At 38.9% G+C, this 24,064-nt stretch overlaps 2 protein-coding genes across 9 annotated transcripts in view; one reads left to right on the forward strand and one right to left on the reverse strand.

Annotated features, from left to right (window-relative positions):
- The window catches only part of PTPRZ1 (protein tyrosine phosphatase receptor type Z1), a 208,944-nt gene extending 195,966 nt beyond the window's left edge, over nt 1–12,978 (forward strand). For 4 of the 6 annotated variants that reach the window (XM_070788074.1, XM_070788073.1, XM_019958993.2 and 1 more), the window contains 7 exons: nt 3,662–3,755; nt 4,062–4,135; nt 6,940–7,068; nt 7,514–7,660; nt 9,426–9,568; nt 10,320–10,455; nt 12,015–12,978. In XM_070788074.1, the coding sequence (XP_070644175.1) occupies nt 3,662–3,755; nt 4,062–4,135; nt 6,940–7,068; nt 7,514–7,660; nt 9,426–9,568; nt 10,320–10,455; nt 12,015–12,155 (864 nt within the window). In that variant the 3' untranslated portion in view covers nt 12,156–12,978. Of the gene's footprint in view, nt 1–3,661; nt 3,756–4,061; nt 4,136–6,939; nt 7,108–7,513; nt 7,661–9,425; nt 9,569–10,319; nt 10,456–12,014 lie in introns of all 6 variants that reach the window. The other 2 variants (XM_070788070.1, XM_070788072.1) reach the window with 1 other exon arrangement.
- Nucleotides 12,979–14,454: 1,476 nt separating this feature from the next.
- The window catches only part of AASS (aminoadipate-semialdehyde synthase), an 81,980-nt gene continuing 72,370 nt past the window's right edge, over nt 14,455–24,064 (reverse strand). For all 3 annotated transcript variants that reach the window (XM_019958996.2, XM_019958997.2, XM_019958995.2), the window contains 4 exons: nt 22,306–22,421; nt 21,583–21,671; nt 20,882–21,058; nt 14,455–19,308 (listed from right to left, as the gene is read on the reverse strand). In XM_019958996.2, the coding sequence (XP_019814555.2) occupies nt 19,190–19,308; nt 20,882–21,058; nt 21,583–21,671; nt 22,306–22,421 (501 nt within the window). In that variant the 3' untranslated portion in view covers nt 14,455–19,189. The remainder of the gene's footprint in view (nt 19,309–20,881; nt 21,059–21,582; nt 21,672–22,305; nt 22,422–24,064) is intronic.

The following is a 24,064-nucleotide window of genomic DNA, read 5'->3' on the forward strand; positions in this document are numbered from 1 at the left end:
TCTAAGTGCTCTTCTCACTTTAAGAAAACCAGACCACTTAACCACGAGCGCTGCGGCTCCGGCTGTCTGTGCTGCTCCCTGGAAGAACCTGTCTCACTTGAAGCCTTGGACTAGAATAGGCCACCCCTTAAGAATAGCTTCTTCAACCCCAGTTTCTGCCTCCCACCCTGTCACAAGGCAGTCAGCTACACAAGGGGAGCATGCTTTGTTCAACATTCTACCTCCCACAACTTAACTTAGCTGTCTGACTTCCGGAAACCAGTGAGCGAAGAATTCAGAAAGCAGTTGTTATCAGACCTGCTGGTGGAGACAGGGAGATCAGAAGAATTGTGGCTTTCCAAAGGAACGAAGGCTATGTTGTTTTGTTGTCTATTATTCCTGTTGTTGTTGTTCAGTCACTCAGTCATGTCCGACTCTTTGCGACCCCATGGACTGCAGCATGCCAGGCTTCCCTATCCTTTACTGTCTCCCAAAGTTTGCTCAAACTCATGTCCATTGAGTCGGTGATGCCATCAACTATCTCACTCTCTGTCATCCCCTTCTCCTCTTGCCTTCAATCTTTCCCAGCATCAGGGTCTTTTCAAATGAGTCAGCTCTTCACTTCAGGTGGCCAAAGGATTGGAGTTTCAGCTTCAGCATCAGTCCTTCCAATGAATATTCAGGGTTGATTTCCTTTAGGGTTGACTGTTTTGATCTCCTTGCTGCCCAAGGGACTCTCAAAAGTCTCCTCTACCACCACAGTTCGAAAGCATCACTTCTTTGGCGCTCAGTCTTCCTTATGGTCCAACTCTCACATTCATACATGACTTTTGGAAAAACCATAGCTTTGACTAATCAAATCATTGTCTGCAAAGTGGTGCCTCTGCCTTTTAATATACTGTCTAGATTTGTCATAGCTTTTCTTCCAAGGAGTAAGCATCTTTTAATTTCATACCTGCAGTGATATTGGAGCCCAAGAAAATAAAGTCTGTTACTGTTTCCATTGTTTCCCCATCTATTTTCCATGAAGTGATGGGACCAGCGCCATGATCTTAGTTTTTATTCCTATACCAACCTCTTACTTCCCTGGGTTGCTAGAGAAGCAGGGCCAGTTTCTGAAGGAGTATCTTGGAAGAATTCAGGAAGCCCTGGAAAAACCCAGGAGAGTTAACAAACCTTGAGATTGAAGTTCTTTCTCTTTTCTTTTCTCCAGCTTACAACATAGAAGATATAGTCATTACGAATTCCCTGACTTTCTGCCTTCTCATTCAGCATCTTTTGGGCTCTGGGAGGAGTAAGGGACAGGTTAGGTTTAGAACCTGAACTTAAAACCTGAAGAGAGGGAGACATACATGTTTATTCAGCTAAACTTATCTGAGTAGTTAAGAAACAATTCAAGGAAGAAAAGTGCACAGTCCAGCTTCCAGAAACAGATAAGAAATATAAAGCATTAACAGGATGTTGCTAAGATGGCTTTTCTCTAAGTTAAAAAATACATATGTATTAGCCATTTCTAATATAATTTTCACTTAAATATGATTTACCCCTTACACAATTACCTAAAAGAATTTATATCACTTATACTGGGTAATTCAGGATCAGAATGAAAATATCAATTATGAAACAGAATCCATTTTAAAAAGAGAGACATTTGACTGTTTCCTGTTAGCATCCTAACTAGGGAAATTTAGGGGTGTGTGCTTGTGTGTGTGTGTGTGTGTGTGTGTACACTGTCCTATAAAAAACAGATATTATTCATGTTTATCCAATGAAAAATTTTCTTAAAATGAATTGCATGTCTATGTATCCAAAAAATATCTATCACAAATGTACCTCATGCCAGGCTTTTGTGTTTGATACTGATTTTGAAATCTACATTGAAAAGTAAAGAACCAAAAATATTCAAAGCAATACTGAACAATAAGGAATAGAAATTTCTTGAACTATATGTGAAAGACCTTTTATGGAATGACAATGTTGAAAAACAGACAAATCAGCCAGAGGAACCATGTGCATGTGGAAATTGTTATGTGATAGATATGACATTAAAAATTGGTGAATGGACTGTAAGTATCAGTAAATGATACTGGGACAGTTTCCATGTGGAAACAAGTATAATTACGTATCTACCACACCTCAAACACTGAAATTATTCAAGATGGATTAAATTCTTAAAATGGAAATAGTTTTATAACTACTGTAAGAAAATATTGGAAAATGTATTTTGAGGACATGAAGGTAGAGAAGAACTTCTTAAATAAAAATGTAATTTACAAAAATCTTAAGGAAAAACAGTAATTCAGTTATAAATGTCTATTTGATAAAGAGAACAAAGACATTTGCAACTTTCTTAGTAGACTGTAGATTTACATTTAAGACATCAAACCCCCGGCAAATTAATGAAAATGAACTATAAATATGAAAAGGCAATCATCAAAGAAGAAATAACTAAAATTCACCATTGCACTATAATTAAGAAAATGCTAATCAAAACCACAGTATACTACTTTTCATCTGTTAGCCTGTCAAAAATTTAACACCAATGACTGCAAATTCTTTATAGAAACCCTCACATATGTGCATATTAAGAAATATACAAGGGCTGTTCATTGCTACAAAGTTTGAAATAGCAACATTGAAAATAATGCAAACATTCACTAATTGCAGAATAGATAAATAGCAAGTAGATTATTTATGTCATGAAGTATTAAAATAATGAATGTGCTGTGCTTAGTTGCTCAGTCATGTCTGACTCGGCGACCCCATGGACTGTAGCCCACCAGGCTCCTCTGTCCATGGGGATTCTCCAGGTAAGAATCCTGGAGTGGGTTGTCATTCTCTCTCACATTGCAGGTGGACTCTTTAGTCGAATACACTAGGGAAGCCCAAAATAATGAATAAAAAACTATATGCATATATAAGGGCTTCCCTGGTGACTCAGTGGTAAAGAATCTGTCTGCCAATGCAGGAGATGTGGTTTTTATCCCTGGGTTGGGAATATCCCTTGGAGAAGGAAATGGCAACCAGTCTAGTATTCTTACCTGGAAAATCCAATGGACAGAGGGAGCCTGGCAGGCTACAGTCCATGGGGTCGCAAAGAGCTGGACACGACTTAGCAACTAAACAACATGTGTGTGTATACACACACACACACACGATGCAGTTTATCTCCAGCTGCAGTGTGAGATTCAAATAGAGAACATGGAGAGCACACACCATAGAGGAAGGGTCCCAATGCTCAAAGTCAAACTAGGTATCAAGCTTTCCCTGCTTCTTCCATCCCTCCTGGAATAGAATATAAAACATAAATGTATCAGGGAGTCCCCTAAACAACTTTAATTCAAGGAATTCTTGGAAAATAAGTTAAATATCTTGTAGCTCAGTTGGTAAAGAATCTGCCTTCAGTGCAGGAGACCTGGGTTCGATCCCTGGGTTGGGAAGATCCCCTGGAGAAGGAAATGTCAACCCACTCCAGTATCCTTGCCTGGAAAATCTCATGGACAGAGGCGCCTGATGCGCTGCAGTCCATGGGGTCGCAAAGAGGCACGACTGAGCTAAATATCTTTGTTGAGTCACATGTGTAAATATGAGTATGAGTGTGTGTGTGTGTGTGTGTGTGTGGTTTAATATTTGAGTGGCTTAAACGAAATGATTTATATTTTTCCTTGACATTCTTTCTCAGCTCTTGAGTCAATCAAATATACAGCAGAGTGACTATTCTACAGCCCTAAAGCAATGCAACAGAGAAAAGAACAGAACGTCTTCCATCATCCCTGGTAAGCTATGTTGAACTTTGGAAGAAAAAGGAAAACCAACTTTTAAAATAATATTAATAGAAGCCTTGTAGGTAATTTAACAATAGTTTTCCATCTTGGAACAAAAGCAATATACTCATTTAATTATGTCAGATAATGTAACTTAACAAGGACTCAAACTTTGAGTGCAAAATACATAGAAAAATTAGCTAAAAAGTCAAAGACACTGAACTTGCAAAATGCAGCTATTTTCTGCCATTTGAGGAGGTGGAAAGGAGGTATAGGGCTAGAGCTTACTTGTTTATGATGAATCTTCTGTGTTCCCAGTGGAAAGATCCAGGGTTGGCATTTCATCCCTGAGTGGAGAAGGCGCAGACTACATCAATGCCTCCTACATCATGGTAAGTCAGAGAGCTACTGGGAAGACCGACTGCAAGCTTATGTTGCCAGAACCAAAACAGGGTGGTTTGCCTGAATCAGTGACTGGCAAATACCACGGGTGGACACGAGTCAAATCTGTGACTGCAGGTTCGCAGCCCACAGCAACAATGGAATCACAGCATTCCTCGGTGTTTTCATGTGTGCTGGGACTGGAAAACCCTCGGTCAATGCAACTGAGTAGATGCAGGAACCAAACTCACCATTCAGAACTGATGTTCAGTTCAGTTCAGTTGCTCAGTCGTGTCCGACTCTTTGCGACCCCATGAACTGCAGCATGCCAGGCCTCCCTGTCCATCACCAACTCCCAGAGTCCACTCAAACTCATGTCCATCGAGTCGGTGATGCCATCCAACCATTTCATCCCCGGTTGTCCCCCTCCCCACCTGCCTTCAATCTTTCCCAGCATCAGGGTCTTTCATATCAGTCAGTTCTTTGCATCAGGTGGCCAAAGGATTGGAGTTTCAGCTTCAACATGATGAGTAGATACAAAACCACTTACCTATCTAAGTGGCTCCATTTCATTCACCAAAGCAAATTTCCTGCAGAACCAGGATACACCAGCATTAGCAAGTCCAGTCTCACTGACATCACTCCAGGTCTGCAGCACAGTTCTCACCCTGCAAACTGGGCTCATTTAGCGACTTAGATTTCTAAAGATTCAATACTTTCTGTCTGCATTTAGCTCTACTATGAGAGGAGTGAGTGCTTTAGCTGTTTTTTGACCTTCGTTTCCATTTCAGGCCAGTCCATCACAGAGCTTGCCTTCAGATGAAAGGGTCCTAACTCCCATGCCCAAATCACTATTCTATTTAACTAGAAAAGAAAATACCAAGGCATATCTATACAGGAAACAAGGAGATATATGTCGGTGGCATCTAAAAGGGCTTCCCTGGTGGCTCAGATGGTAAAGAGTCTGCTTGCAATGCAGGAGACATGGGTTCAATCCCTGGAGCAGAAGATCCCTTGGAGAATGGAATGGCTACCCACTCCAGTATTCTTGCCTAAAAAATTCCATGGACAGAGGAGTCTGGAGGGCTACAGTCCCTGGGGTCACAAAGAGTTGGACATGACGGAGTGACTAACACTTTCATTTTTAGGGCTTCCCAGGTGGCACAGTGGTAAAGAATCTGACTGCCAAGCCAGAGGTGCAGGAGTTATCTAAAAGCATGCCATACTTAAACAGGGGCTTCTTAATACTACAGGAAGCAGATGTCTTTACTCAAAAATCGAGAATGGATTGAGAACAAATGTAAATATTGCTTTGTGTGTTAGTTAGATAAAAGGCTGTTCTTTTCAAGAAAATAATTAAATGCTGGCTACCTACAAAGCTTGCCACAGTACGTCTGAAGATTTGCACAATAGAATGAATTTTTATCTACTTGGAATGATACGGGATATTGACTGAAGTTGCAGGATAGACTGGAAGTCCTTTCAAGGTCTTTTCCTGGGCTTCCCTGGTGGCTCAGTGGTAAAGAATCCACCTGCCAATGCAGGAGACACAGGTTCAGTCTCTGATCTGGGAAGATTTCATGTGCTGAGGGGCAGCTAAGCCCATGTGCCACAGCTATTGAGCGTGTGCTGTAGAGCCTGGGAGCCCCAAACAACTGAGTCCACGTGCCACAGCTACTGAAGCCCGCGAGCCCTAGAGCTCGTGTTTCCCAGGAGTGGCCACTGAAATGAGAAGCCCGTGCACCATAACTAGAGAGGAGCCCCCGCTCACTGCAGGTAGACCGAAGCCCTTAAAACAGCAAAGACCCAGCAGAACCAGAAATAAGTTAAATTATTTTTTTAAAAGATCTTTTCCTACCCAAAGCATCTACAATTAAGGAGAAAAACATTTAATTATGTACAACCTACTCATTCAAATCTGAATATATGAACTTAAAAGTTTTCTGCTTATCAAATGAGATTGTAACCAAAAGAAAGTAAATTGAGTAGAATTCTACTTGATGAATAAATGAAGATAAAGCTTAAAAAAAGTAAAAAACATTCCATACTTCAAATGAGCCTATGGGAGCTAGGAATGGGATCTAAGAGATTCCATTGCAGAAGGAGCCATGGTTTTGGTAAGCAGCAGCATGGAAATCATGATTAATTCAATGGCACCAGCTTTCAGGTTTCTGTAGCAACATTTGCAAGGTGGCACCCCTAGTTCCTGGAGAATGAAATGGCACCCCACTCCAGTACCCTTGCCTGGAAAATCCCATGGACGGAGGAGCCTTGTATGCTACAGTCCATGGGGTCGCAAAGAGTCAGACACGACTGAGTGACTTCACTCACTCACTCACACCCCTAGTTCCTCTCCAGTAGAGGCAGTCAAGACGTAAAGTATCCTATTGCCAGTGGGTGTGAAATTTGGCACTGCCATTGGGACTAATGAAGTTTAAGAAATGCAGAATTTCTAGATTTCTGTTCTATCTAGTGTGGGAGACATAGTCCACAAGCCATTTCGTTAAGTCTCCTCCTAGAAGTGATAACTTGTGATAACTTAAGGTGATAACTTCTTCAGCTTCAGTTTAATTACGTATGAAGTGAAGCTCACATTCCCTTTCTCATAGTACTGCTGTGAGGAATAAAGAAGGAAAATGCTTAACACTGTACCTGACATATAGGATGGGTCTATAACATTGGCTATAATAATCACATTATTATTTACAGACACAATCTAAAAATAAAAAGACTAACATGACCATTAACCTATAACTGTCTTAAATATTTACAGTCATATGCCAAGGCTCTTTCTATCCTCTCTTTGATTATGTAGGGCTATTATCAGAGCAATGAATTCATCATCACCCAGCATCCCCTTCTCCACACCATCCAGGATTTCTGGAGGATGATATGGGACCATAACGCCCAGCTGGTTGTTATGCTTCCAGATGGTCAGAACATGGTAAGCCCTTCCGGCCACTTCTGGCACTTTCTTTTTAGGGTAGGTATCAAGGCACAGCTACTCAAAAGTCCAGTACACAAAGTATTTTTTTCAACTAACGAACTAATATTGAAGTTGCACCTTGTCTATTATTGGATCTGGTTTGAATGCAATATCTCAGGTCTGAAATTGTTGAATGACAGTTTTAAATAAAAGTAGGTTGAAATTAACTTAAGTATTTATTACGATGCTTAGGGAATTAGAATTGCAATCGTGAATGAAGTCAGTCCATATACTTCTACTTGCATTTTTTAAATAAAACTTGTTAGGATATTTTAAGAGTAAATTTTGAGATTCAGAGAAAAATTTGAGTTGAATTTTCTACAGCAACCTGTTAACTTTGTTTCACAGTCTGACTTAGACCTTTTATTAAATCTAGAATCGTCTTTGTCTTTTAATCCTCCAGGCAGAAGATGAATTTGTTTACTGGCCAAATAAAGATGAGCCTATAAATTGTGAGAGTTTTAAGGTCACTCTTATGGCTGAAGAACACAAATGTCTGTCTAACGAGGAAAAACTTATAATGCAAGATTTTATCCTAGAAGCTACACAGGTATGGACATAGTTTAAATGATAAACTTTTCATCCTTTTAAATATATGCCAGTTTAAAGATCTCTCCTAGAAATTAAAAGAAGGAATCTGATTTCTTATAAATTGAGGCAAATTACCCAAATAATAAATTTTACCTTACATGTTATTTTCATTTTTTTAAATCTTATAGAATCATTAAACAATTAGCCATCACTAAACTCCACCATCCTTGATTTCTACACACACAGGAAGTCAAAAATTTCTCTTTACTCCAAAGCAGTTGCTGATAGAAGTTAAGTTGAAACTAAACAGAGTAAAAACAAATCATTTTATTAATCCTAATTCTCATGTTTTAAGGCCAGTGTTTACCTTGTCTTCTCCTAAGTAAAATGGGAAAAATATTACCTACCAGTAAAAACAAGTTTACTGTCCTCTACTGATGTACAGGGGGTTGTTCAGTGAAGAACTGCTTTGAAAACATGCAGTGCAATGAATTAGGGTTGTTTTACTAAACTCTTAATTGTCTACAGTTTGAATTCTTTGTCAATAATTATTTCTGTAATTACAGCATAGTTCATAAATTATTGTATGGCTCCTGTAAAAGACTAAAAGATGCTAATAATGATGAGTAAGGTATGTGAAATTCGGAGGACTTGCTCAATCAGAAAAAAATTAAATCATATTTTAGATGGTTTAAATGTTTCACTTTAATTCTGAAACTGGTAAAACATATAGGATATATAAGAAGATTCAGTATTTGCTAGACTATTTGGTTGACCAACACTTATAAAATTGATGATGCAAATACATTATTTTCTAAATGTTTTATAGTTCTGCCTGAAATTGATGTTTCATATTATATTTTGTGAGTCAAGAGTCCAGTTTTATTGTTTCATGTGAAGAGCCATTGTTCCAGCATCATTTATAGATCAACAATACCAGTTCAGTCATAAATCAGATTCCTGTATACGTATAAGCCACTTTAGGAAACTGAGGATCAGAAGTTCAAGAGCGTTAAAGTCATGCAACCTGGTTTGGTCCCTTAAGCAAGGATTCAAACCGGGGTTAGAGTGGGACCCATGTCTCCATCCTCCTTGCCAGCACTTCCCACACTGTGTCATGCAATCATATTCTTGCCTTAGTTGAACCTGAGTAATGCTGCTATTTGAAGAAGTCTATGCTATCTTTTTCTTTTTTACTTCAAATACAGATGATTTACAATATTATATGTTACAGGTATACAATATAATGATTCATAATTTGTAAAGGAATGTCTGTGCAATTTTTAAAGCAAATTTTAAAACAGAAGATCTCTCTTTGTAAGTTTAATTTTATGGACACAGCCACATCTCTGTTCATGATTTGATTGGCAATATAAAGTCCACCAACAAGGATTATTTTAGAATAAAAAAGAGGCCACGTCTGTACATGGCAATTGTGATGTCATGGCAATTTCTCCCTTCCATGATGACGGACGGGCTACAACGACTGCTACACTCCGTGTGTGACTTGGTTTCATCACCTTCCTGCAATTCCTGATTTTCACAGAAATAATTATTGACAAAGAATTCAAATTGGTGTCTTGTAGATAGTCAGGAGTTTAGTTTAAAAAAAAAAAAAACCCTAGTTCGTCGCATTATGATGCAATGAATGGGCTGTAACGACTCCTGCATTCAGCATATGATTTGGTTTTATTGCATTCCTGTAGTTACTGATTTTCCTCAATTCATCTACTCACCACCCAATATGACACTTTTTAAAACACTGATTTTACCTCTTCTTGTAGGATGATTATGTACTTGAAGTGCGGCACTTTCAGTGTCCCAAATGGCCAAATCCAGACAGCCCCATTAGTAAAACTTTTGAACTTATAAGTATTATCAAAGAAGAAGCTGCCACCAGGGATGGGCCCATGATTGTTCATGATGAGTAAGTGCCACACCTTAAACCTCTTCACACCTGACATGCTCTGGGTGTGTGTATATTTCTGTTATCTTTGTACTAACCTAATATTTTGGACCCATGGTGAATTATTCAGCCAGGGTAGATTATTGCTTCTCATGGACATGATTAACACAGAATAGTTTGGGGTTTTTTTTCCACTTAGAGCTCCTGCTGAAGGCAGAAGATGGGTGCAGGGTCATAGGCATTTGCTCTTGCATTCTATGCTGAGAACACTTTGTGTGATGAGTCAGTGTTTTAGAACCTGGATTTTTACACGTTCTAACCAGGGAGACATTCCTCAGCCACTGACTTCATGGGATTGGAATAAAATTGATATCATGATATCATTTTTATTTACCAGAAATAGAAATCTGTATCCAATTGATCTTTCCAAGTTTCTGTTGTAAACCAAAATGCATGTGCATATTATATATGATACTTAGATTAACCTCAGTCAGATTATTTTGATTTATGGCCAACCCATTCCATAGTATAATAAAACGAAATGTATAACCAAATACTTAATTTCTATAAAGTGTCTCATTACTAATATTGTGAACATTCCACAGTGTTTCAGATTAAAGCATAGTTCCATGGACAATAAAGTGAGGAGACAATATATTAAAAATTTCATTGTCCTTACTGCCAAGTTGTCAAGGCCACAGGCTCTGTGAGTTCCAAATGTGAATGTTTGATGCATCTGAATGGAGTCTTTGTCCCTTCCATTTGCCTCCAGGCATGGAGGAGTGACCGCTGGAACTTTCTGTGCTCTGACGACCCTTATGCACCAACTTGAAAAAGAAAATTCCATGGATGTGTACCAGGTAGCCAAGATGATCAATTTGATGAGGCCAGGAGTCTTTGCTGACATTGTAAGTAACAAGACAGTGACTCAAGCTTTTCCTGTTAGAGCACCTGTTACTTTCTAGGGGCTACCAAAATCATTTTGTTGTGTATCAAAAAGAACACATTGATAACATTAACATGAAGTTTTCAAGCTGAATTATAATCCATTTGCAATCCATAGAACTGGAACTATAAACAATAAACTTTTAAAGTTTATCTTCCAGAAAATTGATGGATCAAAAATTTTCAATTTCATTGTGTGCCTTTTTTGTGAGACTTAGTATAATTCTGAAAAAATATCTGTAGTAGAAGCACCAACTAATCTGATTTATCCAGCAAAATAAACATTTTATTCCAGCGTTCAAGTTCTGCATAGCCTCAAAGAGCAGTCAGAAAATAGAATTCAGTTGTTCGCTTTTTTATCAAGCCAAATTCATTTTCTAAACTTAAGAAGTAGCTAATTCTAAGAGTACTTTTAAAAAAGAGAAAGACACTCATACAATCAAGAAAAAGCATAACACATCTGGAAAGATAAGTCTCAACTCTGAGAATAATTTGGAAGCTTTTATACTAGAAACAAGGGCTAGAAAGACAACAGGGAACTTCGTGCATGCCCTAGTGGGAGAAGCTTAGGTGAATGCAGAAATCATAGGCTCCCTTCTAACTTTCTGGTCTGTATATGGAAGGGCCTTATAAAGGGTCCATCTTCAAAGCTCCAGCCCACACCAGCTGGTCAGAGAGCAGGGAAGGCCTTGTGCACACACACTTCAGAGGAGCCCTTGTTAAAAGTCTCATTCAGGCAAGGTGAGTTGTATGTACCAAGCTTGTCATTTGAAATTGATTTCTGGAGACTAAACCTACACCCAAGTTTCACAAATGCATTTACTAAGACATGTGGTGCCAATGGTTTCCTACTGTGGTGCCAGCCATTAGCTCACAGCCTTTGCAACTGCCTTGCCCCCACCTCACCATCCCCAGGTTGGCGTCTGAAAGATAGCAACTCTTTATTCTTCTGTGTGTCTCTGAAACCAGAGCAGGACACATGCTCTCCTTTGCACCAAGCAGGACATAGGACTACCCGTGCTGGTAGAGTGTGAAGAATACTGGGTAAACAGTGGGTCCTATGAAAGGCCTGCATTCGCCTTGAATTCCCGTGCTGACACTGCAGTCCTGAGGTTTCGTAACAACTGGAGAATGGAGAATGAATAACTCAGTGAGATACAAGAGTCGAGTGCCAAAGGGCTTACACACAAGTTGATAAATCAGTATTAGAACCTTATCACATCTCCTTCTGATTGATTCCATGACGTTTGAGTAGGAATGGAGTGCTTACCATTGGCAAATGTATATGGGCCAATGTTCTAGGTCCGTAAGCGTTGGCTAATTGTAGAGCTACTTTAAAATTTAATCAGAAGGAGACATTAATATGGATGGTGTACCTCTGCCAACCTCTGCCAATTATAACAGAGCCCTTCACACAGTGACCTTCCTTGGACAGTGGCAAAGGATGACTGCAAACATGCCTTCTTTTTAAAATTGTATGTCTTCACTGAGTTTCCTGTTTCCTACCACCTCTGTTCTCCAGGAGCAGTATCAGTTTCTCTACAAAGCCGTCCTCAGCCTTGTGAGCACAAGGCAGGAAGAGAACCCATCCACCTCTCTGGACAGTAATGGCGCAGCATTGGCTGATGGAAATATAGCCGAGAGTTTAGAGTCTTTAGTTTGACATGGAAAGGGGTGAGAAGAGCCCACATGTGAGCCTTGCTTTCCTCTTTCTAAAATTTGACTGGAAAATCAATTCTGTTATCTGTTTACTTCACATCACCTGACAGTTACTACCATGACATAGGATTCTGCTGCCAAATTTACATCATTAACAATGTGTGCCTTTTTTGCAAACCTTCTTGTAATTCACTTATTGTGTTTAAACTAAAATGATTGAAATTTACAGTATTTCTAAGAATGGAATTGTGGTATCTTTTTTTCATATTGATTTTAACAGAAAATTTCAATTTACAGATACTAGGAATTCCCAACTAGAATCCCAAACAAAAAACATGTTTGTTTTTAGTGTCAAATTTTTAGCTGTATTTGTAGCAATCATCAGGTTTGCTAGAAATATAACTTTTAATATAGTATACTGTAAATAAAACACCCTGCTCCCTATGATATTCAACATTTTACAACTGCAGTATTCACCTAATGTAGAAATAATCTAATACTTACTGTAAATACTGCTCTAGTGTCTCCATGGACCAAATTTATATTTATAATTGTAGATTTTATATTTTACTACTGAGTCAGTTTTCTAGTTCTGTGTAATTATTTAGTTTAATGATGCAGCTCATTATCTGGTCTTACTCTGTGAGTCTTCTTGATATTGTTTTGTGTTGTGATTAACTGTTTTAGCATGTAATTTTAACTTTTATGGAAAATAAAAATACATTTGTTTTGAAGGAAGATGTTTTTATGAGAATAACACCTACCTGACATTGTTTAAATGGTTTTTATCCAAGACATTGCAAAAATAAATATAAATATCACCATCAGCTTGTGTTTGCTTGTGGAGTACTGAGGCACATGTAGAAGAAAATTATGGATATGTTCCCTCTGAAATGATGGACATAAAAAAAGGTTGATGGGATGGGACAGTGTGTAGAGTTGATTCCCAAACTGTGCAGTAAGGCCCACAGGAAACAGAATTGAACATCTGAGGACAGCAGAGCAGTGTGTATTAACACAGCACAATTACCCCTATTAAATTATTTGGTTCTTGTTATTCACTCAGTCGTGTCTGACTCTTTGTGACCCCCATAGACGGTAGCCCACCCAGCTCCTCTGTCCATGAAATTCTCCAGGCAAGAATAGTGCAGTGGGTACCCATTCACTTCTCCAGGGGATATTCCCTACCCAGGGATCGAACCTGGATCTCCTGCATAGCAGGCAGATTCTTTACTGTTTGAGCCACCAGGAAGCTTCAAGTTAGGACTTAACTCTGTGTTTTGTATTTCTTGCTAATTAAGTAAAATTAAGAATGAGTGTTAGGACTAAAAGAAAATTGGAAATAGGAAGTTATTAGATTAGCTGCCAGTGACTAACAAATATTTCTTCAGAACAGGCAGCTTTTCTCACTGGATCCTTTCCAGTAGAATTCATGTCTGGTCAATATATTTCCAATACAATCACCAAATGTAAACCATTATAAAGAAGACTAATCTATACAAAAGATAAGACTAGCTACCTGCATGGCTATGCAAATTGTGCATTGCATCTACTGGGGAGCCAATCAAAGCACATTTCAGTTCAGTCGCTCAGTCGTGTCCGACTCTTTGCGACCCCATGAATCACAGCACGCCAGGCCTCCCTGTCCATCACCAACTCCCAGAGTTCATTCAAACTCATGTCTATCGAGTCAGTGATGCCATCCAGCCGTCGCATCCTCTGTCATCCCCTTCTCCTCCTGCCCTCAATCCCTCCCAGCATCAGGGTCTTTTCCAATGAGTCAACTCTTTGCATGAGGTGGCCAAAGTATTTGAGTTTCACCTTCAGCATCAGTCCTTCCAATGAACACCCAGGACTGATCTCCTTTAGGATGGACTGGTTGGGTCTTCTTGCAGTCCAAGGGACTCTCAAGAGTCTTCTCCGACACCACAGTTCAAAAGCATCAATTCTTCGGTGCTCAGCTTTCTTTATAGTCCAACACTCACATCCATACATGACCACAGATATTGAATATTGATTAGGATGTGGAGAAGGCAGTGGCAACCCACTCCAGTACTCTTGCCTGGAAAATCCCATAGACAGAGGAGCCTGGTAGGCTGCAGTCCATGGGGTCGCTAAGAGTCAGACACGACTGAGCGACTTCACTTTCACTTTTCACTTTCATGCATTGGAGAAGGAAATGGCAACCCACTCCAGTATTCTTGCCTGGAGAATCCCAGGGACGGGGGAGCCTGGTGGGCTGCCGTCTATGGGGTCGCACAGAGTCGGACACGACTGAAATGACTTAGCAGCAGCAGCAGTACTTAATACAATTAATATTTATTAGAACATTATGATTAATATGACTTTTTCCGTTAGACAATAAGTGTATTGTTCTAATTTACATATTTGATGACAATTTTTTGACAAAAGTACCTAGAAGGAGTACTTTTCTCTAATTCTCAAAAAGGCCTCATTTGGGCTATTGGTGACCCTAACAACCCATGGTAAGGTGGTTTTATAAATCAGAGTTCTTCCCAAATTTTATAAAAGTATCCTGGGTTTTTGAATGCTGATCAAACTTCAGTAGTACGTCTTATCACTTTAGGCAAGTCATTTAACTTTGTGAGACATATTTTCTCTTCTGTAAAGTCAGAGCTGGCCTAATGATAATTTTGGTCTCTTCTCTATAACCACTTTACGACTCTCCTTATGGAGCAGATACATCCATGACTTGCCTGAGAGGCATGGATCCTTGAGTCTTCCGAATGTATCCAAAACATTGAAAAATATCTTAGAGCTAAAATATCATTATCTTTAACGTAAATTTCAAGCAAATTGTTACTGGAAAGAGTATTGCAAAAAAAAAGAAAAACTAGTGTTTTTGAACATCTACTAGACATCAGGCTTTTACATTCTCTCAGACCCTTTATAACCATGCTGTGGGTTATTGTTGTCCTCAGTTTGTGGAAAAGGAAAGAGCTAGTATGTGGTAGAAACAATCACATTGCTTCTCAGAGGGACTTCTAGTGTCTCATGAGTCTAGGACAAGGAAAATGGGAAATATAAATACCAGTTTTATCTGGAGGAGGCCAAAAAAGATAGAAAAATCCAGAAGATGTGAGCATTAAGCCTATCAAAAGCTTTAGACCAGGGATTCACAAATGTAGCTCAAGGGCTAAATGCTCATAATTGTAATCTATCCATCCATACCCAGATCCTACCACCACCACCTTTACTACTGAAATCCTTGCTGGACAGCTTTAATTGGAGGATAATTGCTTTACAATGTTGTGTTGGTTTCTGCTGTACAACACAGATCAGTCATAACTATATATGTGTGTGTGTGTATATATATATATATATATATGTATATCCCCTCCCTCTTGAACCTCCCCCCATTCCGCCTCTAAGTCATCACAGAGCACTGAGCTGACTCCCTGTGCTACAAGCAACTTCCCACCAGCTATTTTACACACACATATATATGTCAGTATTACTCTCTCAGTTTGTCCCAGCCTCTCCTCCCCCGCTGTGTGCCCACAGCTGTTCTCTACATTGTGTCTCTATTCCTGTCTTGCAGATAGGTTCATCAGTACCATTTTCCTAGATTCCACCTGTATGCTTTAGTTTATGACTTGTTATTGCGAGCCAATGCAGCATTTCTGTCTTCCTTTACTCAAGCTTACTGACGTTTCCTTTTCTAGCACTAGATCCCCCTCTTCAATCCTACCCCTTTATCACTTAAAGCCAAACCAGTTGCCATGTTATCTTAGTGGGTTCCCCCTCCCACCCTAGTTCCCTGGATCCCATGTCATCTGAGTGCTCTTCCAGACTGCAAGTGGAACCAATGCAACACAACCGTTGTTGATGTTCATTGCTCAGTCGTGTCCGACTCTCTGTGACCCCATGGACTGCAGCATGCCGGGCTTCCCTGTCCTTCACCATCTGCCGGAGCTTGCTCAAACTCATTGAGTTGGTGATGCCATCCAATCATCTCGTCCTCTGTTGTCTCCTTCTCTTCCTGTCTTTCCCAGCACCACAGTCTTTTCCAGTGAGTCAGCTCTTCACATCAGGTGGCCAAAGTATTGAAGCTTCAGCTTCAGCATCAGTCCTTCCAATGAATATTCAACACAAGCATTATCTCCTAACTGATTATATTAAAATCAATGTTGTAATTAAAAAAAAAAACTGCCATAACAGATATGTCTTTACTTACTTATAGATTATTGATCTCTACATAATTATTTTTGACAAGTGGGACCAGGCCTTAATCAACTTCGATCCTTTTCAAATAGCATAGATATTTTCTCAACTGCCATATGTCCTAAGTATCATACCTGCTTATTTTGACAGCAGAATTAGTTTCATATGCCAGAATATGAGCACAGTCTCACAGAAGGTTTAATTTATATCCCTCAACATAAGCATTTTTCCTTCAAGGAGAAAAATAAAGTTTAATTTGTACAACTTGATAAATAATTCTCACCCCATACAATTCACACAAAGTGCACAGTTCAGTAGTTTTTAGTATAGTCATAGAGTAGTACCTCCATTACCACAAAATCAATTCTATAACATTTTCATCTCCCTCCCCAAAACCCCAAATTCATTAGCAGTCACTCCCACTCCTCCCCAACATCCCCCAGTCCTAGGCAACCAATAACCTACTTTCTCCATATAGGGATTTAACAATTCTGGACATTTCATACAAATCAAATCACACAATATGTGGCTTTTCCTGCCTGGCTTCTTTCACTTGAAGTTTATCCATGTCGTGGCATGTATTAGTACCCAGTTTCTTTTTAATTGCTGAATAATATTCCATTGTCTGGATATGCCACATTTTGTTTATTTGATGGGTATTTGACTTGTTTTTATTTCTGGCTGTTATGAATAATGCCACTATAAACATCTGTTTACAAGTTGTGTGGATGCATTTTCATTTTTTCCTATAGCTAAGAGTGGAATTACTGGATAATATAGTGAAAGTGAAGTCACTCAGACGTGTCCAACTTTTTGCAACCCCACTGTAGCATACCAGGCTCCTCCGTCCATGGGATTTTCCAGGCAAAGGTACTGGAGTGGGTTGCCATTTCCTTCTCCAGAGGATCTTTCTGACTCAGGGATGGAACCCAGGTCTCCCACATTGCAGGCAGACACTGTGCTGTCTGAGCCACCAGGGAAGCCTCACCCTTCACCAGGGATAATATGGTAATTCTATGTTTAACCATTTGAGGAACTGCCAAACTGTTTCTCCAAGCAGCCATACCATTGTATATTTCCACCAGCAGTTTATGAGGGTTCCAATTTCTCCACATTTTCACCAACACTTACTATTTTTTCACAGTAGCTATCCAGGTGACGTTGAAGTGCTATCTCATTGTAGATTTGACTTCTATTTCCCTGATAGCTAACGTGTGTTAAGCATCTTTTCATGTGCTCATATGCCTTTTGTATATCTTCTTTTGAGAACTGTCAATTCCGATCCTTTATCCTTTTTTTTTTTAAATTAGGCTGTTTGACTTTTTATTGAATACAATAGTTCTCTATCTATTCAAGTTCTTCTCTTACCTGATATATAATTTGCAACATTTTCTCATTCTGTGGGTTGTCTTTTGCCTTCTTGATGGTATTCTTAAAAGCACAGAAGGTTTTAATCATGATGATATCCAATTTATCTATTTTCTTCCTTTTGTTGCTCGTGCTTTGGTGTCATTTATTTCAGAAACCATTGCCTAATCCAAGGTCAGGAAGATTTACACCTGTGATTTCATCTAAAAGTGTTACAGTGTTTGCTCTTATATTTGGGTATTTGGTCCAATTTGAGATAAGTTTTATATGTGCTGTGAGGTAGGGAGTCCAACTTTATTCTTTTGCATGTGGATATCCAGTTGTTTCAGCACCATTTGATGAAAAGACTATTTTTCTCAACTGAATTGTCTTAGCACCTTTTTCAAAAGTCAATAAGCATTATTTCTGAACTCTCATTCTATTCCTATTCTACACTTTTTTAAGAATTGTTTTCTTAATATCATTTTTGCTTTATTCATTGATACTGTGTACCAGTACAATCAATTTTTGAATGTTAATCTTGTATCCTGCAACTGATGAACTCATGTATTAGATCTAATGTTTTCTTAGATTATTCTTTTGCATTTTCTATGTATAAGATTATATCATCTGCAAACAGAGATAGTTTTACATCTTTCTTTCTAATCTGGATGTCTTTTATTACATTTTCTTGCCTAACTGCCCCATCTAGACTTTCCAGTACAAGCTGAATAGAAATGGCATGAGTGTACATCTCTGTCTTGTCCCTGATTTCAGGGGAGAATCCGTCAGTCTTTCATCATTGAGTATGATATTAGCTCTGGGTTTTTCATAGGTACGCTTTATCAGGTCAAAGAATTCCCTTCTATTCCTAGTTTGTTGAGTGCTTTTTATCACAAAAGAATGTTGGATTTGTTAGATTCTTTTCCTGTGCCTAATGGGCTGATCCTATAGATTTTGATTTAATCTTACCTACTCCTTTTCTAAACATTAAAGAGGAAACTATCAGAAATGTCACTTTCTTAAATCATAATTTTACAAAAAGGCACAAAATAGCATTATTGCAAAAGCTTGTAGACAGGTAATCTAGAAACATCCAGCTGAATCAGTCTGAAAAACAAAAGCAAAACAAAAATAAAGCTGTGTGAAGAAATTTTCTTCTTACTAAAAAGATAAAACTTCACCTGCTAATTATAGGAAAATATATTCTTGTAAGAAAAAAAGTTGCATAATAAGTTAACAAGTAATACAAGCATTATCATTTTTACATACACATGAAAAAAATACATGATAGAATTATTAAAGTTCTCTGATAATTACTGGCATCTCTTATAACAAATGTTTTCGTATTAAAATAGAGATTTATATTTCAAAAACACCATTGTATTGACATATCAAAACATATCATGCTTTATGTTTTAAAATATCACATTAACAAGCATGCTTGCTGCACAGAAGTTCAGAGCTGTGTTGGCTGGGAAGATCAAAACAAAATATAATTCTCAATTATAGTTTGATTGTGCTCTGTGTAGTATACATAATGCCTTCTGCTTTAATTCGCTCCAATATTGGTCCATAGATCTCCTTTGAAAAGGGTCCCATCAGGCCTTTAGCTTGAATTTCACCTAGAAGAAAATAAGTTTGAAGTTACCATTTTAAAGGTGTTAAGAACAGTTAATTTCTACAGCAAGAATCACCATATAGCAGTAAACTCCAAGTTAATGAATTGTTGGCAGCCTAGGGATTTTTTTTTTAATAGCAGCTTAAATATCTCCTACTAAATTATTACATAATCAACACACTGTAAGGAAAAGGGGTTCATGGGTAGCACAGCTGAACTTAGGGGCTGAGTCTGAATTTATACACTTAACTGCATTAACTACCAGATCAGAGAAAAAAGTATAAGAAAGAAAACTTGTAAACCTAACTGGTATGATTTGCTGATATCATCTTTGAACACCAACACAATGAAATTACCCCAATCTGAGGGAATTCCCTGGCAGTTCAGTGGTTAAGACTCCATCCACACTTCCACTGCAGGAGGCATAGGTTCAATTCCCAGTCTGGGAACTTAGATCCTACATGCTGCACGGTGTGACCAAAAAAAAAAAAAGAAACCAATGTGGTAACTTGGGCACTGGCATCTGTTAGGATGGCTGAAAGAATAAATTCAGGTACTTTCCTTAAAGGCCATGATGACCTCATCCCACATCACTTCTTCACTATAGTTCCTCACTGACTAGTAGGTAGTTTCACTGGATATAGACTAACATTCCCTGGTGGCTCAGTGTTAGAGAATCTGCCTACCAGCGCAGGAGACACAGGTTTGATCCCTGGCCTGGAAGATCCCCTGGAGAAGGATATAACAAACCACTCCAGTATTCTTGCCTGGAAAATTCTACAGACAGGTGAGGGGGGTGGGCTGCAGTCCATAGGGTCACGAAGAGTTGGACACAACTTAGCAACTAAACAACAACAATATGCTACTATAGATATATCTTCTGTTTATTTCACATTTATGTGCTTTGATGTTTTTTATTCCCTTCACACCTTTACAAGGACAAAATGAGGTGTTATACTCAGAGATCATGCTTACTGAAAGCATATATGACCTTAAGGAAAGTTGAAATTTGAATTCTTTTCATTCAAAACATATACTGAGCATTGATAGTATGTTGTGATATGAGGATTAATAAAATATGGCTTATATTTTTGAAAATCTGGAAGTGACTACCCTCTACTATTTCAGTGTTACCACCCAAAAATACAAAAAAAGAAAAAAAAAAGGAAAGAAAAGAAGGCAGTTAATATTCCCTGGGGACCCCTTCTATGTGATAGGAGGTTTATGTATTATTTCACTTCAGTGTCATACAACCCCACAGATTAGTGATGACAATTTCCCCACTTTACAGATGAAGGAACTCTGATGCAGAGATTCTAAGTAACTGGCATTCCATCACTCAGCCATCTTGGGGCTTACCTGGAACAGAAATCAGGTCTAACTCCAAAGCCCATAATTTTTACTCATCACAAGGTGATCTCCCAGTCAGCCAGAACTTGGATCTTCTGAACTGGCTCACTTTTAGTGAAAGCCAGTGTCATACTGAAGACTATTTGATTAGTCTTGGTGTCATCCAGGTGTTGAATGACTTGGACATAATATGGAGACAGACTTGGTCCTTCAATGAAAGAACTTACCATCAAGTAACATCTTGGCTGCCATAGCAGTGGGTAACCCCACAGTTTTAGCCATGGCTGAAAAACCATTGACATCCCCATAAACCACAAGATCAATAGTTTTATTTTCCAAATGTCCAGAAGGATGTCTGATTCCAAAGCTGTCTCTCATCACAATCATATCTTTCTCTCCAGGACCTTAAAATTAATAAATATACATTTGAAAATGTCATTATCATTACAACTCCAATACCATATTTCATCCCCCTGCTCCTCCCCTTCTTCTTTCAAGTTTTCTTTCCCATTATGTATATCCTTAAATAATTAGATATACTGCTTTGAAGCCCAAAGGACAAATTAAAAATTCAAGGAAATGATAACTCTGACCAGATTCCTCTGTCCAGACTGGTCTCACTCTAACCCAGTTACAGACACTAGAGTACTGCTGGAGAGGCCATCCTCTCTTCTCCCCAGAATGCTGCTTCAGCACTCCCTTAATGTGTCAAAAATTAAAAGTAAAACTAATAATGGTTTCCTTTGCCATATTTTCAAGTTCATTCTTACTTAGTAGTTCTCTTAGTCTTCCCTCTGGAGAAATAGCCCTAGTGCTCTTTCCCTCACATCACATTTGTCCATTCCCACTGTGTGACTCCTGCTCTCCAATCTAATTCACTGGCTCTTAAGATCCTTCTGGGATGTTCAGCTCATAGCCCATGGCCTACCATAGGAAAGTTTCACGGCCAGATGCTTGGAGAGGGCATCCACGAGAGACTCAGCCTGAGGGACTTGTTCATCCCCGAGTAGCCCTAACCTGAGAAAAATAAGAGATGGCTGCGTTAATTCCAAGTCCTACATACACGCTCACTTGGGAAGCAGAAGGGAACACTCATTGGATTTCGTCTTGAAAGGGCAGAATCATAAGATGACAGCTCAAGTTATAGGACTCCCAAGTTCCTGTTAAATAATAACAGTAATGTTTTCACCTTTAGAATCATCCCCAGACTCTCCCATGAGTGCTGCCTGGAGCCAGACCTGACAGAGTCAGTGCACACTGTTGCCAAGCTTCTCCTGAGATTAACTTACAGGTTGGTTGTCCCATGTGAAGGATACCAGCAGAATGTGTCACGGCCAGGTGAATAAGTATTTTAAAGTAAAGAAGAGTGGGAGAATCTCCTACAGGAGAGAAAAAATACCCTACCTTTCTCGAAAACTGAGTAGTGATGTTTCTCAAAAATAAGTATTTCTCAAGTTATAATTGCCATTGAATTCCTCTCTGTACCTACTTTTTAATCCCCTTATGTACATAGTGTGTGGTAATCTCTCTACAACGGGCCAACATTAGACAATGTGAAATGTCTGTTTCTATCTTGACCTTTCTTCGACTAGAAAGAACTAAGTGATCATTGATCCAGTGTTTTGCTCTAGGTTGACTGGTGCGTGCTTACCATTCGAGAGCCTCCAACTGGGTTGTGTCTCCTCCCAGTTTCTTAAAGACAGCTTCCTTAAGCACATCACATTTGGAAGAGGATGAAATCCCAACTAGATCACAGAGGAGTTCTTTCTGGTTAGAAAAACAAAGATACAGCTTCTAAGTTCCAAATAGAATAAAAAATAAGTTTAGAGATTATCCTAGGAAGACACTGGACCTCAAATTGTAAATTAGAGATAATTAGAAACAGTAAATTGTGGCATACACATGTGCATACATATGTCTGCACACCTACACATCAATAAATGGGTGGTATTTTAGCATGATATTTCAGCAATAAAAATGAGTCATAGCACCAAATCAACCAAAAGAGTAATACCATATTTGTGATCACTTTGCCTGCCTTTGCAGATCCTCTTCATCACCTTTCACCCATTATCCCTTGCCCTCCAGAAGTCTAGGATTTGGTATTCTTGTTTTGGCCAGGATAGAGTAAAAGGATCTTTGCTGTGGTTGCTAGTAGCAACCACGATTCTTTTGTAAGTTCAGGAAATGAGGGAGATTGTGCAGATAATAAAATCTCAAAGGAAGAACAGTTAAACGGTGTTCATAGCTTTTTCCATTTTCTAAACAAGACTTTCTCCAGGCTGTGCTCTAGATTAAAGATCAACAAGCTTGCTCGGCAAGGGAAGAAGAAGGTGAAAAATGGGGAGAATGGAGATATATATATACACACACACACACACACACTATATATACACTACCATGTGTAAAATATACCTAGTGGGAAGTTGCTATATAGCACAGGGAGCTCAGTTTGGTGCTCTGTGATGACCTGGGTGGGGGGATGGGGATTGGTAGGGAGGGACAAGAGGGAGAGGATATATGTATACATGTAGCTGATTTACTTTGTTGTACAGCGGAAACTAACACAACACTGTAAGGCAATTATCCTCCAATTAAAAATCAAAAACCTTCCCACAAAGAGGAAAAAAAAAAAACACTAGTTCACAGACCAAATTGAGCTCACCACCTGGTTTTGTAAATAAAAACTTTTATTGAAACATAGTCATGCTCTTTTTTTTATAAGCAGTCTGAACTGAGGAGTCTGACAGAGACCATGTGACCCACAAAAGCCTAAAAAAGTTACAATCTGGTCTTTTACCAAAAAAACAGTTTGCCAGCCCCTGTTCTAGACTGTAGCTGCCAAGATAAGGGGACCAGCCCCAAGAATGCTTGTACCAACCTTCCCAATCAAATTGCCTCAATATTAGATTCATTCCATGGATATTTATTCACTTCTGTCCAACAAGTTAATTTATGAAGCTGAAACTTAGATTGAAAAAACTCTTATATACACAAAAAATGAGAATTTAAAAGCAACCAGCTAACAAGAATACCACAGCTTCACTGGGAGACTTATGGGATTAGCAGTACAGATTCTTATCTCCTTGGGACAGATTTCTGGCATCTCTATTGAAATATGGGCATGTTAATTTAAGTTGGACAACCAGTTGGTAACAAATTAATTCTTGGCAGTTAGTGGAAGCTTTATTTACATTCAGTTCCAAGTCTCCAGGGCTTCCCTGATAGCTCAGCTGGTAAAGAATCTGCCCGCAATGCAGGAGACCTGGGTTCGATTCCTCCGTTGGGAAGATCTCCTGGAGAAGGGAAAGGCTACCCACTCCAGTATTCTGGCCTGGAGAATTCCATGGACCATATAGTCTATGGGGTTGCAAAGAGTCGGACACGACTAAACGACTTTCACTCACTCA

Source organism: Bos indicus, chromosome 4 (genome assembly GCF_029378745.1).
Source record: "Bos indicus isolate NIAB-ARS_2022 breed Sahiwal x Tharparkar chromosome 4, NIAB-ARS_B.indTharparkar_mat_pri_1.0, whole genome shotgun sequence".
Classification (NCBI taxonomy): Eukaryota; Metazoa; Chordata; class Mammalia; order Artiodactyla; family Bovidae; genus Bos; species Bos indicus.